Source organism: Anas platyrhynchos, chromosome 21 (genome assembly GCF_047663525.1).
Source record: "Anas platyrhynchos isolate ZD024472 breed Pekin duck chromosome 21, IASCAAS_PekinDuck_T2T, whole genome shotgun sequence".
In the NCBI taxonomy this organism is placed as follows: domain Eukaryota; kingdom Metazoa; phylum Chordata; class Aves; order Anseriformes; family Anatidae; genus Anas; species Anas platyrhynchos.
This window is the reverse complement of record NC_092607.1, coordinates 9176966-9196282: the sequence shown is the minus strand read 5'-3', so window position 1 is coordinate 9196282 and position 19317 is coordinate 9176966. Positions and strand designations below refer to the sequence as shown.

General features: G+C 42.5%; 1 protein-coding gene across 7 annotated transcripts in view; it reads left to right on the top strand.

Annotated features, from left to right (window-relative positions):
* The first annotated feature begins 1169 nt into the window (after positions 1–1169).
* Positions 1170–19317, top strand: part of RBM39 (RNA binding motif protein 39) — a 30758-nt gene continuing 12610 nt past the window's right edge. The window contains exons 1-9 of one of the 7 annotated variants that reach the window (XR_003492215.3): positions 1170–1498; positions 4717–4779; positions 6615–6664; positions 10871–11065; positions 14677–14742; positions 14849–14902; positions 16305–16422; positions 16963–17115; positions 17602–17739. Coding sequence is in view for 5 of the 7 variants with exons in the window: in XM_027442902.3 (XP_027298703.1) it covers positions 4729–4779; positions 6615–6664; positions 10871–11065; positions 14677–14742; positions 14849–14902; positions 16305–16422; positions 16963–17115; positions 17602–17739 (825 nt within the window). In the remaining 2 variants the exon portion in view is untranslated. Of the gene's footprint in view, positions 1499–4713; positions 4780–5001; positions 5075–6614; positions 6669–10870; positions 11066–14676; positions 14743–14848; positions 14903–16304; positions 16423–16962; positions 17116–17601; positions 17740–19317 lie in introns of those variants that run through there. The other 6 variants (XR_003492216.3, XM_027442903.3, XM_038166491.2 and 3 more) reach the window with 6 other exon arrangements.

The window sequence follows — 19317 nt, the reverse complement described above, 5'->3', positions numbered from 1 at the left end:
AGAAAGCCTCTGCCAGCTGACAACAGACACGCGTTCTGTTGATTCAGAGACTCCAAAGTGAGAGGCCACCAAAGCTGTGCATTGATCACCGGTCAGTGTCTTCTCTGGTGGACGGATGATGAGACCTGCCAGTGCCTTACTGGCTAAAATTGTTCCCTCACAGCCCAAGCTGGCCTTACAAGTTCCCTGCTTGTTTCCCCTCTCCTCAGCCCGCTTTAGTATGGCCAGTTCCCTTCTCTTCTCCCCATCTTACAAAGTTTTCCTTCTTGGTTACTTTAGCTAAAAGCCCTATAAGAAAGCTTGTCAATAACCTGAAATCAAAAGGGACCACAAGGAACACTTTGAAATCCGTTCCAAAACCCGGTAGCTCAGTAGGCACCATCATGTAACTGGCAGAAGCCGTTGTGCTTCTGCACAATTCACACACACACACAAATGATGTGGGAGGAAAAACTACACAGGCACAGCGGCAAGACTCCTACAGTAATAAAACTTTATTTACAAATGGTGCTGGCAAGGAGAGAGGTGACATGACAAATGAAAACCCAGGGGAAGCAACAGTTGCCACTAATGTACAAGAAGACGAAGAACTGGGACAGGACCTGTCTGTGGTGGTCTTACCACTGTATGTATGGGCTGCTGCCGGGAAAGTTAACATTCCAGCCAGACCCAGTACACCCTCTCACAGGGAGCTCAGTACCGGACCTCCCAGGAGCACCCTACAGGATTAAGGGCACGGGTGCTCCTGAACCACAGCCCCAAAAAGAAGCTGGGACTGCAAGCCCACAGTACCCAGCACCAGGCCTGCATATGTACAGGTGAATAAACAAAGCCTCTATGCAAATTGCCAGGGCTGCGTGCAGCAGCAACTCCAGCCCTTCTAGAGCTCAGAGAGCCGAGGAGCACCCGGGGGACAGGGGCCCTGAGGCGCCTGAGGGCGAGAGGCAAAATGGCGGCGGGGCGCTGACCGCCCGCGGGCCACCCCCCGACCTCCCGGGGCGGGCGCGGAGCTCTCGCGAGAACCAAGAGGAGGGGAAGGGGCGAGAGAACCCCCCCCCCCCCCACAGCCAGGCCTCGCGAGCGCCTGCGTGACGTCTTCCGCCTGCGCTGTCTCGCGAGGCGCGGCGGGCGCAGGGCCTGGCCCGGCCTCTGGGTCTCGCGAGAGCCCCTGCGCCGGGCGCTGGGCGCCCCCGTGCCGCTCGCGGAGCCTACGAGCAGCGAGACGCGGCGGGCGCCATTTCAGGGAGCAGCCGCCGCGGCCGGAGCCGGGGCCCAGCCCGGGTCTGGGGACTGCCCGCCACGGTCGCGCCGCCCCCTCGCCGCCTGCCGCCCCGCGGCTGGCTGAGCGGCGCCGCCCGCTTGCCCCTCGGCCGCCCGGAGAGGGCTCCCGATCGCTCGGGCCCATCCCCCACCGTCAACGCAGCCAGCGCCGGAACCGGGAGCCGCCGCCGCCGGGCCCCGGACGCCCGAACCAGGACCGCATCTGCCCGCGCCGCAGGTAACTGCCGGGCCGGGGCCGGGCCATGGCGCTGGAGGAGCCGCGGCCTGGCCCGGGGATGATGGGGTTGGGGGAGCGGCGCGGCCCAGGCCCGCGGGCGGCCGGGAGGCCCGGGCCCCTCCCGCCGCTGTGGGCGCCTCGCCCCGGCCGGGCGGCCTTCGGGGCTGCCGCCGCGTCCCCTGCCCGTGGCCGCCCCGTGCCTTCGTGTGGAGCCGGAGCGGGCGGCGCCCGGCCTGCCCCCGCCCCGAGCCCCGCGGCCTGGTCGTGCGGGGTTTGGCTGTTCTACGGCCACGTAGCGGGCGGATCCGGCTGGCCCCGCCGCCGCCTTGTTCCTCCCCGAGTCCCCCCACGATGGCGCTGTGCGGAGTGACCGGACCCGGCCCGCCAGGGGCTCCGGCCGTGCCGTTGCTGGAGCCCTCGGCGGAGCGGGGCGGGGAGGAGCGGAGCGGAGCGGGCCCGGGGCCTCTCAGGCGTGGGGAGCGGGCGCGGTGCCGGGGGACAGGAACGGACCGCCGGAGGAGGCTTGGGCTGGGCGGCAGGGGAGCAAAGGTCTCCGGCTGGTCCCCCGTACGGTGGAGCTGTCGGAGTAGGGTGGGTGTAGCTGAGAACCCGAGCTTGGTTTCGTTTGGGTTTGGTCTCGTAGGAAGCAGGGAGAGAATTCCGGGGTGGGAACGTGTGGGGTAGAGGTGTGTGTCTGGAGCCGAAAGCTGTGCTGTCACCCGTACAGCTGAAGTTCTTTGTAACCTCCCGATCTTTTCCAGAAGGCTCTTTGCAAAACAAGAGTAGAGTTGTCGTTTTTAGCTGTGTCGGTACATAACAAGAACTTCAAATAGGATGTAATCTCGATGTGGAATACTGATCAGTAGGAGCAAATTTCATGTCTGTTTACGCTTTCTGTTAACCCAGAAAGATTCAAGTATAATTCATTCGTTGTTTGCTGGTTTCTTTTCTGCAGAGATGTCAAGCATATAAAGGTGTGTTGTTTCTGTTCTGGAGGAAGAGGAAAGGCTTTTTAAGAACGATTTTGAGCTTCTTCAGTATTTAATGAAATATATTTGCAAATTATGATTTTTTTACTCATTTCAAATGCATGGACTCTTATTTGTGACTTTTAACGGAAAACTGTGCACATCGTGATTTTTAGCTAGAATTGCAAAGTCGATAGGTCTGTCACATAAACAGAATTGATGCCTTGATGAAAGTTTAGTGTTATTATCAACAAAAGTGTGTTGAGTACAGAGTATATAGATTGCTTGGGATGAGAGCAAAGGTCTACCTAATCTGGTATCTTGTCTGTGATAGGGGCTAACAGCAAGTGGCCAAGAAAGAATAGAAACAAAGGACAATCATAAAGAGAAGTATTACTTAGTCATCAGCTAGTTGTGTCTCAAGGTCACAAGGAGGGTCTTTGTGTAATGAAAAGCCTTTTCTGTAAACTTCTGTGTATGTTTTTTTGGTGGTGTTTTGTTTTGAAGGCTGTGTGTGTTTTTTTCTTTTCTTTCTTTTTTTTTTTTTTTTTTTTTTTTTTCAACTACAGCACTCTGGGACAGTGAGTTCCATGGCTGAATTCCTTGTGAATGAGGACTTTTGTTTTGAACTCACCCAGATGATAGTTCACTCGCTCTTATTTGGGTGAGCGCAATAAGAGTCATTCCTGATTCACGTTTTTGTGCTATTCATGATTTGGCTCTCCCTATTTTGTCCCCCACGCTCCCCGTGGTCATTCCCCTTTAGGATGAGGAATTACATCCCAGGTACAGCTGGTTATGCTAGCACATATGGAAAAGTAGTTACGGGTGGGAGTTGCCACTGGTGAGGATTGTTTTTTTGTAGAAACCAGGTTTCGCCTGGTGCTTCTTGGTGCTCCTAAAGCATACTAATGTACTTGTTCATACCAAATATTGGCAGAGTAGTAGTGAATTTATCCATATGTGTATATCTACAGGATTTGAAAAGCTACATGTAAATATACTGGTAAAAAGTGATACAAAGCTGTTATATGGAAATGGAGATAGCTGTACTACTTATAAGTGGTTGCACTACAGCCCAAGAGGTAATAACTTGAAAATGAGGTTAGTGTGCCTTATTAGTTAAGCAATTGAGTATGAACTTCAGTGCTCTGATATCGCTAAAGGACTGTGTTTTATTCTTCGATGTACTAATGGGGAAGAGTAACTTCATCCTTAAATGTAGCACAGCTCTGGTATTATAACCTCAGTTCTGAGGTTATGGGAGAACAGTTAAAAGTATCTTGGAAATCTGGAGCCATTTCATTATACTGGGCAAGTGTCTTGCAAGCACGGTTCTTACCAGCAGTATGTGTAACCAAGGTGCAGGAAAATTAACCCAGTTTGGGAAAAAAAAATAATATGGCACACATGGAAGAAAATCCTCAATCTTTGGTTGTCTGACTCAGATCTGGAGGCCTGACCTTATTTAGTTTTAGAAAGGAAAAGAATGAAGCTGTTCTAGTAGGAGGTGAGAGGATGTTGAGTCTCTACTTTTCTACAGAGATCTACGGGAGGCTTTTAATAGTGTACCTGCACAGGGAAAGAAAATCACATGTCAATAGGATTCAGAGTATAATAAACACAAAATGATATTAGGAAGTTGAAGTTGAAAAGTAGCTATTACAGGCATGTTTTTTTTTTTTTAAACATGAAATTCCAGATTGGATGGATCTCATGTGTGCTTTTGTTAATGCTTGAATCACAGGTTTCTTCTGTGGCCTGCACTGTGCAGGAGGTCAGATTTAATAAAGGAAATCTAAGTCTTCAGACTAGTAAGTTTGATGGTAGCAAGTGTAAGGAAACGGCAGACAGGTTTGCCTGAACGTTTGTTCTTCATTTGTCTCTCTTGGGTAGTCCTTTGGTCAGGCACTGGAATGTCTTAAGATGGCGACTAGACTCATGTTTCTGCATCGTAAATTATCCCTGCTCTTTGTTTTGGAAGGAACAGGTGGAATACCTCAGGGGTTTCTATTTGCTAATTGTGTTCGGTAGCATTTTTGTTGTTCACAGCTGTAATTGGTTGGTGCTTTGTGTCACATTCTTTAACATCTCACTGGGCGAGCTTCATTCTAGTTCCTGTTGGAAATGTCTTTTGAGACAATGCTGTGAATTTGTGCTGGTGCAATGATGGCCTGTTAAGCAGAGGCTTTTGCAATATAAAGCGCAAAGGTGTTTACCCTCTTAGCTGGATTTTACTTTTTCTTTCAGGTGTCCTGAAAAATGGCTGATGATATTGATATTGAAGCAATGCTTGAAGCTCCTTACAAGAAGGTGAGAAAAATGTGCCATTGAGGTCCTGCTTACCTTAATTTAGCATTATACATGAAACTACTGCTGAACTGTAAACTAACATCCCTGGAGCCCTCGTGATTTATCTTACTGGAGATGCATTACATGTAACTTGCAAGTAAATATATGCTGTTAATGTAATTATATTGTGCAGTAGTTTCACTTCAGCGTGATGAATAAATGCCCATCTATCTCTCTTTGTAGACTTGCCTAACGATATCTCACCTCTACTCCCATGAATTCACCTTTGATTCCAGTGTGAACTGTCAATCATAAGGTAGTAATTGAGTGACGTATCGCTGTACCGTGGTCCCCTAGGTTTAAAAACAAAACAAAAACCAACCAACAACAAAAAAACAACCAACCCAAAAACAAAAAACCCAAACAAACAAAAAAAACAAAGAAACCAAAAACCTCTCCTAAAATTGCCAGGTCCAGTTTGGTATAGCAACAAGGTGAATGCAGTGGTTTGGGAAAACAGCAGGGTTCCAAGAATAACCTTTTCACCAGTCCCATGGCAAGTAAATATTTGAACGGTCTGCTCAGTGCAAGAAGAGTAAGACTTGCTTTTAATGCAGAAGACTGGTGATGGTTAATCTTTTAACAGAGCAGGTGGAAATCAATTGCTGAGTGGACGAATTACCTAAATTCTTGGATCCCTGAATAGAACATTCTTAGCAAGTAAAAGACAGTATCACAGTCTGCAGTGTCATTTAAAAAAAAAAAAAAAAGCTCTTGTATTCTTCTGTCCTAGTTGTTCAATTAGGAAATGTCAATTTTGATGCAAATTTTTTTATTGATTAGTGTAGTGACTTCTCTTACCCAAACCAGCAGTGAATGAATACTGTCTTTTTTGTTTTTCACCAAATGGTGGTAAAGTGTTAACATCATGCATGCTTTAGCACTGGTTTCACAAGTAATGTATATAAAGTTTAAGTCATTTAGTAATTGTTCTTCTGATGTAACCATTGTGATTAAATTGTAAAGCAAGTATATAAACTATATAGAAGCTATTGTTAGCCTATTCTGCAGTGTTTCTTACAACCATCTCATGAATTTTGGATGAGCATTTGTAAGTTTTAAATGGTATAGTTTATGTAATATTTAGTAGTTACATAAAATCTTGAAGAGTAATTTGTAAATTGTTATGTTAAAATTCTTGTGTCCTGGTTTAACATGGATATTTTCCATGTAAACAGGTATGGAAATAGGGAATGTTTAGGCTGGACTGGTGGATTATTGATGACTTTCTTGGGAGTCGACGTTACTAAAGCAGTGTGAATCCCTGTTTGCTTCAGGGCGAGATGTGTGACAGAGGTGGCATCAAGCTCTTACAACCCTTCAACGAAAATGAGTGAAGATCTCGGGATTGGCATCGGTCACAGGAAATCGATAGTGGCTGGCTGCTAGCATAGCCACTGGGGCTTAGGCAGAGATAATAGCCTTGGTGCTGATCCGAGGGGCACGCAAATCTTAAACTTCCTCTTACATTTTATAGAAATAACTTAACCACTTGAATGCTGAATTCTACAGGATAATTTAGCCTCTAAACCATGTAAGGAAGTATCTACAATTTAATATACACTTTTAAATGATGTAAGTTTTGCATTTTATAATCGTATGACTTAAAATTAAGCAGCAAAGTGGTTAAACATGGCTAACTAAATTATCTAAATCTTTCCACATTAAACTGTAAACAAGTAATTTAGTATTAAAATTTTTGTTTTGTATTTTCTTATTCCTATTCCCATTACCCTTTGACCACTTGAAATGTTTCCGCTTCGTCCTCACGATGTTCTTCTATCAACCCTGCTTAGGATGAGAACAAATTGAGCAGTGCCAATGGCCACGAAGAACGCAGCAAGAAGTAAGTATTCTCCCATATTTTGTTTTTGAGGGAGGGGGCTATTTTTTCTTTAAAAAACAAAAGAAAAAAAAAAACTTGAATGCATGTCATTAATGTCCAAGGAAATAAATTTGGATAGCTTGATACTTGCATTTACTGCAGTTGCAGAAATTATGAAATTTTCTTCTTTCACAAATATAGTTACACCCTTGTCAGTGATGTCATCAAATCTGTGGAAACACTTATTGTTTTAACATCAGATAAAAATACAGACTTGGTAGGTTCAGCATGATTTCATCTCTTGTTTTTTTGTTTGTTTTAGCAGTGCAGTAAAGTTTGCACTTTAAAAATTATTTGGTATGAAATTTTAAGCAATTTAGAACAGTTCAAACCATTTAAAGATGCAGTTGCTTTCTTGAAAGGTTTAGTCGCAGAATCACAGAATATTAAGGATTGGAGAGGATCTTGAAAGATCATCTAGTCCAATCCCTCTGCCAGAGCAGGAACACCTAGATCAGGTCACACAGGAACATGTGCAGGCAGCCTGTCCCAGTGCTCTGTTACCATCAGTGTGAAGAAGTTTTGTCTCTTATTTAAGTGGAACCTCCTATATTCCAGCTTGCACCCATTGCCCCACTGTATCATTGGATATCACCAAGAAGAGCCTGCCTCCACCCTCCTGACACTCACCCTTTACATATTTATAAACATTAATGAGGTCACCCCTCAGTCTCCTCCAAGCTAAAGAGACCCAGCTCCCTCAGCCTCTCCCCATAAGGGAGATGTTTCACTCCCTTAATCATCGTTGTGGCTCTGCGCTGGGCTCTCTCAAGCAGTTCCCTGTCCTTGAACTGAGGGGCCCAGAACTGGATGCAGTATTCTGAATGTGGTCTCACTAGGGCGGAGTAGAGGAGAAAGAGAACCTCTCTCGCCCTACCAACCACAGCCCTGATACACCCCAGGATGCCACCGGCCTTCTTGGCCACAGGGGCACAGTGCTGGCTCATGGTCATCCAGCTGTTACCAGGACCCCCAGGTCCCTCTCCCCTTCACTGCTCTCCAGCAGGGTAGTACCCAACTTATACTGGTGTCTGGGGTTGTTCTTGCCCAGATGCAGGGCTCTATACTTGCCCTCTTTATATTTCATGAAGTTTCTTCCCACCCAACTCTCCAACCTGTCCAGGTCCTGCTGGATGGCAGCACAGCCTTCCGGTGTGTCAGCCACTCCTCCAGTTCAGTGTAATCAGCAAACTTGCTGCATTGTTTCAGACGTGTTCCCTCCCCTGTATTCTCACTACTGTTCACATTCCCAATTGAGTATTTTAGTCCTTGATTTATTAATTTGTGTAACAGCTGTTTTAAGTGTTTATTTGTAATCCTTTTTTTTTAAAAAAAAAAAAATCACACTAGACCTTTTTTAAAGAACCATATTATAAGCACACATTCCTTAGGAAGCATTGCTGAAGTGTGCCATTTTTAACTGCTCAGTGACTTAATTCCAGGGTTGGAATACCAACATCAGACTTACACTGTGAACACCATTCTCATGTTGAATACTGAGACCCCCTGAAACCCTGTCAAAATGAGCTCCTACCACTATTTTTGTTTGGAATTTTTATCTTTTCAGAATATGTAAATAGCTGACATGTAAAAGCCTGCTTTAGTTTGAATGACTAGCCCCAAAATATAAAGTGAGATCAGAAGAAAAATAGTGTTTCCCCAATTTTGGAACTGGTTCTCACCTGGGTTTGTGGAAGATGAGTTGAATGCTAGAATGTATTTCAGCTTGTAGCCTCTCAGATTTTAAAGTGATGGCATTTTTCTTTTTGCTCATAGTCCCATTTTCAGCTTGGTCCTGTGCACTTTGAGTTTATTTTTAATTGAGACAGAGTAAATTAAGTTCAGGAAAAAAAAAAAAGGTTACATCATTCTGAAACAGAAGAAAGTTCAGGTGTTTTGATACCGTTAGTCTTGCAGTCTGTTTTGTGTGTAGTTTCACCTCTTTCAGCTTTCCTGATAGTACCCATGTGCACGTTCAAAAATGTTGATCCTGTGGTGTACCCTTGTTTCAGTTTTGGAGTAATTACTAACTTACTGTATTGCAGTTTTGTGATAGTGTGGAGCTTTTTGTCCCAGAGTTGAGATTTTTATGATGCTGTTTTTCACTTAAATCTTGAAAAAATAACACCACTTTGTAAATGCCAAACATCAACAGCTAAAAATGAACATTAATTTCATCTTACTGCAACAGTGATCAAATAATGCTACGTTTGTGTTAGGTTCTTAATCTCTTTAGTTTCTCTACAATTTTACTATGTGTATGTACTATCTATCCAATTTAATTATGTTTGGAAGGTGGAACACAGATCTTCTTGAGAATCTTGACTGTTAGGATCCTAGTATGCAAACAGGGTTCAGCTCACAGTGGGATAGTGAATGGCTGGTAACTTCTTGCTGAAGTCTACCTGTAATTACTAGTTATGGTGTTGCTCGATATATTGAGCTACAGATGGAGTACCTTGAGCTCCAGATGGTGTTTTGGGGAACTATGATGATATGAGAGTAGGTGATCGAACAACTTCGCTCAGAGGTTGGTGAGGCACTGAAACAGGTTGCCCAGAGAAATTGTGGATGCCCCATCCCTGGAGGTGTTCAAGGCCAGATCAGATGAGGCCCTGGGCAACCTGATCTAGTGGGTGATGTTCCTGTCTATGGCAGGCGGGTTGGAGCTAGATGTACTTTAAGGTCCCTTCAACCCAAGCCATTCTGTGATTTAAGGAGATAGTGGTAAGTTGTGGATCCTAGGAGAGACTACACCTCTAACACTGTCCTATATTGTATTACAGTAGGAAGTGTGGTTAGGTGCCAGTGATGCAGATCATTCCAATGGTCGGGGTGGTGTGAAAAGGATTCCCAGTACTGGGTTTTGATGCTGCAGTTTCTCTGTACAAAAGTAATAGAGAAACTATTAGGTTATTGTAAAGGAGTCAACAAGTGTTGAAACACCTGAATATTTAACTTCATTATGGTCATCTTCTAGTTCTTAAAGCCAAATGACCAAATCTCAAAGTTTCTCGTGAGGGATAATTACTAAGATAGTTGTAACGGGGCTTCCTAGGTAGAGATCAGAGAGCAAAAGCTGCTAATGATGATAGGGCTCAGTTATATGTGGAACTGAGAGATCTTTACTGTAGTAACTGAACCTAACCAGGAATCTTAGTTTATAGATGGCAGTAGAAAGTAATAGGAAAGAACTCTCTTTTGAAGAAGGAGGAGGGGGGTACATACAAAGGTTTTAGATGCATGAATGACCACTTTAGAAAAAAAGATTTTGTATGTAAACAGAAGGTATAAAAGGAGGGGGTAAAATAAATAGCAAAAAAAAACATTTTGAATTTCAAAAGGGTTGCAGCAAATTTGAGTATTCCCAAAGCTTAGTTGGATGGTCTAAAGTAATGACTTGATCATCTGTTTGAAGTGTAGTATGCATATGTAAATATCTTTAAAAACTGGGAGATGGAAAATTTTTGCAGGCTGAGACTGAGATAGGGAAAAAAAAATCCACGGATAATCCAAATGTAGTATGCAGGAATGAGACAGGGGCTCGTTGATTCTCAAATATGAGATACAGTTGACTTAAAGGTATGCACCAAACCTGTAAGAGCCACAGATGTAGAAAAGCAAGTGGCTTAGCAAGGAGTGGAGTAGCAAGTAGGAATCTTAAAGTAGAAGCGAAACTCTTAGGCAACATGCTAAAACTGGTGGCAGACTATCAGCAGAAACAGCCTTCCTTTTCCTCACTTTTTTTTGGTGTTTTGTTGTACTTTGCTATAAAAATAGCGAGTTATTCTTAGCTTTGTCATGGTATATTTAAAATCTTTGAGAGATGACACATGAACTACTGCATTTAGTACACACTAGTTCTAATGCACTAAATAATTTTTCAGTCCTGTTACTCTAACTGTAAGCATGCTTTGATTACAAAAATAAATTGAACAAAAGTGCTTCAGAGCACTTTATCTTGCTCATGATGAATTTTAAAAGGTTTCTGATGCTCTTAACCACCCATTTAACTAAAAGATTGATACAAATAGCAAGAAGTAGCAACTTTTTCATATTAATGTCTCTAGTGTTCTGTTAGAAGAGCTGTAGAATGTGTATAAATAATGGAACTGATGATACTGATCTGCGTTTGTAACAAGAATTGCTTTTCCCTTCCCTTCTCAGGAGAAAAAAGAGCAAGAGCCGAAGTCGAAGTCATGACAGAAAGAGGAGCAGAAGCAAGGAACGCAAGCGGAGCCGAGACCGGGAAAGAAAAAAGAGCAGAAGCCGGGAAAGGAAGCGGAGCAGAAGCAAAGAACGCAGACGCAGCCGTTCTAGAAGTAGAGACCGCAGATTCAGAGGCCGCTATAGAAGTCCCTAGTAGGTTACTTATGTCAAATTGCATGTGTCTTGCCTTAGTGTACGATGTGAGAGCTTAAAGTCTCACGTTCTTTCTATATTGGTTGCTAATTGCCTCAAGGAAGGGAGTGAGAGGTTAAGGCTGAAGATGGTTCAATAAATATGGGGGAAAAAAAGAGGAGGACAGTGACATACCTCATTCCTCTTACTAGTTTTCCTTTTTATCTAAATGCAGTATTCCTGTCAGAACTCTGAGAATGCAGACAAAAATGCTGGAGGTCTCAGGGTCTCATTTGGCATGAAACCACCTACATGTTGGTGTTTTCATACTGCAAATATGCTGCATCTGCAGGCTGTGCATGGCATTTCCTGTGCTGTCATCGGTCCTGTGTACTGATCAGCCCTGCCTTGTGTTTCAACCTGGTATGTCTTTTTGGTATGAGGACTTCTGGAGCTCTGGGCTTCAGCTCCAAAGATAGCAGCAATGCCCAGTTAGCTTGTGTTCTGTAGCTTTTTGGCACCTGCAGAATTACAGGAGCAACCTGGAGTGTGGCGCTGTTGAGGCTCCAGGCTGCCTTATGAACAGAGGAGCCCCAGTCAAGATCTCTTGCCCTCCTTTCTGTTGGGGCCTGCCAGTCCTCTTATTTCTGATGTGGTGGTGTATGAAGGAGAATGCTGCTCTTCTGATGAGTTAGCTGGGAGTCAGTGCCTTCTGTTTGTGGTGGAAGGGTTTTCTTTGTTTTTCCTGTCATCACTGGGTGCAAGTTCTCCACCTGGAGAAATTCAGGAGCTTCAGCATCCTTGTCATCCGAAATATATTCCCTTAGGTAGAAGCTGAAAGTATGCATGTTACTACAATAACCCATGCCTATTTTGATGCATCCAGGTGTGTTGTACAAGGAAGGTATACAACTATGACAGGATTTCTGCATTCTTATGGTATTTCTCCCTAGCTGTTCTGAGCAATTTCTCTGCTATTGAAAGATAGTGAACAAAAAGACCAGATATTCTAGTATCCCCTAGGGGGAGGCTCCTAGAATACTTATTGGTTTGGCAATGTTGCATTCTTTACTTCAATAACCAAGTAGAATTCAGCTTTTAAATCAACTTAGTGTAAGAGAGGTATAGGGCAATAACTGCCTGCATCTCAGAGGCATTGGCAGTGCTGTTGGGTGGCCAGCAGTTAGCTGTAGTTCCTCTGCAGCTCATGGATGATGCTTCTGATACGATAGATGTGTGGAGATGACATTAAAATTCTAGGGTTTGTTCAGAAGATACAAAAGAGAAGGACCTCCTTTGGAACAAAAAAAAAAAAAAAAAAAAGGCTCTGCATTGAAGTTCTGCACAGTGGATGCTGACCTTTGGGAAGTCATTAGTTCTGGAGGGGAAGTCTCCGGCATCACGAGCCTCCTTTCTTCATCTACCTTTGAATCTACCAAAAATGATGCTTCCATGTGAGGAAAGATTCTCTATTAGCAGTGTAATTAGATCCATGTTTGATAAGTGAAATTAGATCCATGTTTGATAAGTGACGAGCAGACTGCCTAATGAAGTTAAAATATCACCTGCTGGATGGAGAGTTCATATCTGGAGTCTCACCTTGTAGGGCTGTTCAGACAGTTCTGAGTTGGCGTTACTGCAGGTGGTGTTGGCTGCTGCATCTAGTTCAGAATACTTCCTGGTTGTGTTCTTTGCTCACTCTTAATCCTCTGATCTTTAAACTGCAAGATCTTCTCGCTGCCAGTGGTCATGCATCTCTGCAATGCTGGAGGGTGGATGTCTGTCTAGTGTAGATAATGGTGAAGGAAAAGGAGAACAGTGTGGCATGGAGAACTTGAGGATGTTGAATTTGTTGTCTTAAAGTGTGATATAGTCATAAAACATTGTAACTCTTCAAAATTGTGGTTGGATTTCATTTGAGTATTTTAGTAGGTTTACTTGGCAAAGTTTTGGTAGTGGGGGGCCATAGGGGGTGGCTTCTGTGAGAAGAATCCAGAAGCTGCCCCACATTAGATAAGGGCCCCACCACTGGCCAGGGCCAATAAGCGAGGTTGTTTGTGCCTCTGTGAGAGCATATTTAAGATAGATTAAAAAAAAAAAAAAGCAACTGCTGAGGAACAGCAGCTGGGAGAAGAGTGAGGAGTGAGAAAAAAGCTCTACAGACACCAGGGTCAGTGAAGAAGAAGGGCAGGAGTTGCTCCAGGTGCTGGAGAAGTTCTCCTCTGGCAAGGCCATGGTGAAGCAGGCTGTCCCCCCGCATCCTATGGAGTACCATGGTGGAGCAGATCTCCACACTGCACCCTTGGAAGGACCACAGTGGAGCCAGTGGATGTGGCCTGGAGGAGGCTGCGGCCTGTGGAGAACCACCACAAGAGCAGGTTCCATGCTGGAGCTGCAGCCTGTGGAGAGGGGACCACGCAGGAGCAGGTGACCTGGCCGGAGCTGCTGCCTGTGGGAAGCCCACATAGGATTAGTTTGGGAAGGACGGCGTCCTGTGGGAGGGACCCCACGCTGGAGCAGGAACAGAGTGACTGAGGAGTGCTGTAGACTGACTGTAACCCCTGGCTACATGGATTAAGTGAAAGACTACTGAATGTCTTTAGACCACTGTATCTTTCAGGGTGTCTCCATATCAACTTATAGCCTCAGAAGAAAGAATTAGTTCTGTGCAGATGAAAAGGCTGAACCCCCCTCCACCCCCCAGCATTCAGTTTGTGCAGTAGTGCCCCTGCTGCTCAGTTGATATGCAAGAAGAATGTTAACAGGTGGTGGTCTTTGCTTTGGATCTACAAGGAGATCAAGTTCAGGGAGAGCACGATACATGTAGGAGGAATCTTACTACTTGTGTCACAGTTTGTTACTCTCTGTCGTGATAACTAGCAAGAGGACTGCCTCAGTGTGGAGGGAATGGTCAGATGACCATCTGTTGTAATAGCCTCTCTGAGGCCTGATGAACTAAAATTAAAATCAGCCAAGAGATTGAATTCCTATTGTAGTGGCATAACTATGTAAGGTTTACTGGCTTAAATGGTTCTGTGCTTTGATGTCCGTTAAGAACTTTACTTAAAGGAAGCTTCATTTATATATATGTAGCACTTGGTAGTGGTTGCAGTTGAGTCAAAGACTAGTGAATTTCCAAGAATTGGGTTTCCACTTGCATCTTAAACCTCATGAAGCTTTCAGTTTTAAGATGTTATACCTGAGTGAGTAGTTCTGCCAGCACTACTTCGCTCAAAATTGAGGCTGAGTTCCAGGCGCTAAAGGCACTGCTTTGCTGTCATCATTGGAATGCATGTGGACAAATGTATAAATAAGACCACAACAATAACTGTAGTTCAGAGTACTCTGCATACATAAATGCTGTGTGGCTCTGGCTTCAGTTCTTTCTTGGAATCCTGCATATTCTGAGGTTTTTTTTGTGATGCATATGAACCTGAGCAGGAAGCATATTGTACGTGTGGTGGTTTAGAGTGTTATGCATAGCTTATGCATGCTATGGGCAATGCTAATGAAAATGTTGACAAGTTCAACTGGAAGGGTGGGTGAATGCTGTTAACGTATTGTGAGTACAAGCAGGAAATCTTGAATTCAGTTACTCTGGTAAGTAATGTCTGTCTTTGCTTTTGCCGTAGTTCTGGTCCAAAATTCAACAGTGCCATCAGAGGGAAGATTGGTCTGCCTCACAGCATCAAATTAAGGTTCTGAGTTTTCTCTACTTTTTACTGCATCATTAATATGTTTTCTTTATAGTAAGACCAGTATATTTGAAGTTTTTTGGTAATCTTTTGGTTAATCTCTTTACAGCAGACGAAGATCCAGAAGCAAAAGTCCTTTCAGAAAAGACAAGAGTCCTGTTAGGTAGTTATTTTTGCATGTTTACTTTTTTTTACCCATCCTCAAGTGAAGCTGGAAAAGTAATGGTGAAATAATGCATGACTACTTGCTTTCTGACATACAGTCACAAGTAATGCTGGAATTACTCATTCAGAAAGCCCATGAAAGGAGAGCATTAAAAATAGGTTGTTTTCTCCCTCCCTGTGTTACAAACTGCCACCTCCCCTCCAATTATCAGTGTACAATTGCAAATAATATCAATTTGCAAAACATGTCTTGCTTTGCTTGTCATATTCATGTATTTCCAAGCTCTTACAAGTTAATTCTAATTAATGTTAAGTAGCTTTTCTGTTGAATCTTACTAATACTAAATAGAGAATTAAAAAGTACTGTGAAAATGCCTTTTTTCTAATCACTATTGATGTTATTTGTAGAGAAGCCAGGTAACTTTGAAATCCAGAAAGTGCTTATTCATTCTTAAGCTTTTCAAGTAAGGGGCTTTGATTTAGATAGCTGCTAGTAAGATTATTTGCTAAATTAATACAGTTAAATTTAAACAGTCCTGCACGTTTTTTCACTTTACTAGTAAAGTCTTACTTAGATGATTTAAAATTTTCTTGTGTATTCTCAGTGTTTTTTTAACATAGATACATATAAGTATAAAGAATTACACTACTGAAAACTCAATCCAGGATCTGGCATATTCTATCCTGTACTTAAGTGCAAGTCTTCTTTTTTTTTTTTAGCATTGAATCTTCAACAGTTTAAAAGTGATGCATCTGACTGATTTCAGCTGGTGTTCAGTATTAAAATAGAACACTGATCTCTTCTAGTGTCTGGGCTGACAGTAATTATTCACTATTCATGCTTTTTTTCTGGGTTAACAAGCTAAAACTATAAAAAGGTGAGGACTGGGGGTTCTGTTTGTGTAGATGTCAGTGTTCATGCTCTGACTGAAGTGACTGGCTGTATATAACGCTACAGTTTACAAAGCCAGTAAAAAGAGAAAATACTGCTTGTCTGAAGGTTTAGATGGCTGGTCTGTGGTAATTAATCCTGTTTTCTTTGTTTTCCTGTCCTTTCATCTCATCTTCTTAACTGCATACTCCTTAGTGGTACTCTTACCTGTTCAAGAGAGTAGCAAATTGACAGTCTCTGCTTAGGTGGGGCTTCTGAACTTAAAATACTGTTTCCCAGTCACACTTAATGCTTACAGTTATGCTTTTCCAGTCATGCTTAATGTTTAGACAACGTTTATTCACATTAAAGAAATGTTACATTAGTGTTAGGTTTTCAATTCTTGTCCTTTTTTAATATCGCAGGTGGTTTTTTACCACCAGACTTCAAAACGCTGATACCCCTGCATGGCTAAAAGTTTAAATGAGTTATCTTAGGTTATTTTTTAATGTACCTTTCTGCTTTTCAGAGAACCTATTGATAATCTTACCCCTGAAGAGAGGGATGCTCGAACAGTATTCTGCATGCAGCTAGCTGCGAGAATTCGACCAAGAGATTTGGAAGAATTTTTCTCTACAGTAGGGAAGGTAATTATAGAGAAGTTGAAGTGATTCTGAATACTTCCTCAAGTTATCCTAGTTCAGGGTTGATATTCTACAGAATGGTAAGCTAGTGGCTTTCTGGAGATTCTAGTACAGGAAAGTAACTTACCAGGGATGCATTTCTGTTTCAGACAACTTAAGTTTTCAGAACTTCTGGTCTTTTGCAGATGGGCCTGCCAGTTGCAGTATAGTATTAATTTTAGCTTAACTTCTAATTTTGAAAAATAATACCTATTCCATCAGCTGTAAGGTTCTGGTATAAAGCATTATAGTGCTGCAGGTGTTCTATCAACCCTTTTCCTGTGGCATTCAACTACATTAAACTTTGAATCATAGCTTTTAATGCTAGCTTTCTGGGATGTGTTTGTTAGGATAGTTAGATGCTATTCTAGATTTGCAGCATGATTACAAAGCTGTTGTCTTTGCAAGTAATTGTTTTTTAATATCTCTCTGGGAGTTGGACTGTATTGGCTCTTTTCCTGGTGTAACTCTATCTATAACATCGTGTCTGTACTTGTCTTTTAGGTTCGTGATGTGCGAATGATTTCTGATAGAAATTCCAGGCGTTCAAAGGGAATTGCTTATGTAGAATTTGTTGATGTTAGTTCAGTACCTCTGGCAATAGGACTAACTGGACAGAGAGTCTTGGGTGTACCAATTATAGTACAAGCATCACAGGTAAGGACTTGATAAACCTAACTTTTTAATCATGTTGAATGGTTATTCTGTTATGTTGCTAGTAAAGTTAATATTTGAAAATTTGATTGTCACTGAACACTTGGAAAACCATAAGAATGGTTAAATAATTTATTTATAAATGGACTTTGGGTTCCAGTAGCTGACAGACAAATTAAAGCAACTCAAACTGATAACAGATGCATTTTGAAACTAATGATGCTAAGAAAACAATAACAAAATTGTGATAGTGTTACAAAATCATAGTATACAGTATGTGTGTGTATATAAAAAAGCAAAGTGACAATTTACTAGGCACAAGCCAGAATTTTGCACGAAGTTGTCCAGTTTGAAGGCTTGAGACTTGTATCTCTATACTTTGTCATGGTTTTGGCTTTTGTATTTTAAATTAGTCAGGTAGGCAGTATGCAGATAATTGAAATTATTATTATTATTTTACATAATTTTTCTTTTTTTTTTTTCCTATAGGCAGAGAAAAACAGAGCAGCAGCAATGGCAAATAATTTGCAGAAGGGCAGCGCTGGTCCTATGAGGCTCTACGTAGGATCGTTACACTTCAACATAACTGAAGATATGCTTCGAGGAATTTTTGAGCCATTTGGCAGGGTAAGTTTTGATTTGGCACTGGTGGTGTTTATCTGAAAAACCTACGTTAGATGTAGAGCACTCAAATATCTTCTGGAAATAATTAGCAACTGCAAAATGTTAGCTTCACATTCTCAACTATTCTGTACCTGTATGTCCACAAGTCTTTCAATACTGAGTTAGTATTTGAGAGCAAATGAGAACCACGATATGTGAGGTGGTCTAGTGATTTTTGACCTGATGGTCTTATATGATGGAAAGCTGAGAATCCAACAAGTATCTAAAATTGCTTGGAATCAAGTCTTGTTCACTGTAATTTTGTAGTAGTTCAATCAGTTTCTGAAGGGTTCTGTCTTAATTTTTGACTCACATTGTTAACCTTTGCACTGTGTCCCTTCCTGCTCTCTTCCCTTTCTTTACACTCGATCAGTGAGTCCCAGTTTATGAAAGTGAGCAGATTGAATCTGAACTTTCCATTGGAGACCTAACAAATACTAGTACAGCACTGTGCTAACTAAGGCATCCTGGGTATATCATTATTAGATAAAGTAAAGGTAATATATGCAGTACACTGCTTAAATATTTTTTGTCAATCCCATTCATATTTTTCATACTCTTAAGGTATTAACAGTGCTTCATAAATATCATAACAGTAATTTTCAGATGCTTTGCTGAGATTGAGTATGTGTATCTCTTTAATTCAGTTGCACGAAAGCCTAGAAAATTACAGCAGTTCATTAAATTGTAATTCACATGGCTGTTCTCATGTTTTTTTCTCTCAAGGTCTGGCAGTAGGATTAATGTAGATTAGGAGGTTTAAATAAAGAGCTGTGAAGGCTTTTTCCTTCTCTTAATTCCATGTACTCTGGTCTTAAGCTCGGTTCTTCCTCTCACTTCTGTATTGCTGTCTCTTTCCAGCACTGTTTTCATGGCTCTAGGATGACTTTTTGAATTTAAAACACACAAGTAACTGTAAATTTTTAAGAGTTACCGTATAGCAATAATTACTCAAAACAGGCATGCATTTCTTTGTCAAATGGAGTTCCTTGGCACATGAGGTGCCATGACTATATTGTTTCAGTTAGTATTTCATAGAATCATAGAGCGGCTTGGTTTGAAAGGGACCTGAAAGATTATCTAGTTCCAACCCTCCTGCCATAGGGATGCCACCCACTAGACTACATTGCTCAGGACCTCATCTAACCTGGCCTCGAACACCTCCAGGGATGGGGCATCCACAACTCCACAACCTCTCCGGGCCACCTGTTTCCATGCCTCACCACCCTCTGAATGAAGAATTTCCTCCTAACCTCTGATCTAAATCTCTCCTCTTTTAGTTCCCCCTTGTCTTGTCATTATCCAATTGCACAGAGTCAGTCATTGTTTTTATAAGCCCCCTTTAAGTATTGAGAAGCCACAATGAGGTCACTCTGGAGCCTTCTCCAGGCTAGACAGCCCCAGCGCTCTCAGCCTTTGTAGGAGAGGTGCTCTGGCCCCTTGATCATCTTCATGGACCTCATCTGGACCCATTCTAACAAATCGATATCCTTGATGCTGTCTGTGCTCGTTGTCTGCTAGAATGCCGCATAAGACCAAGCC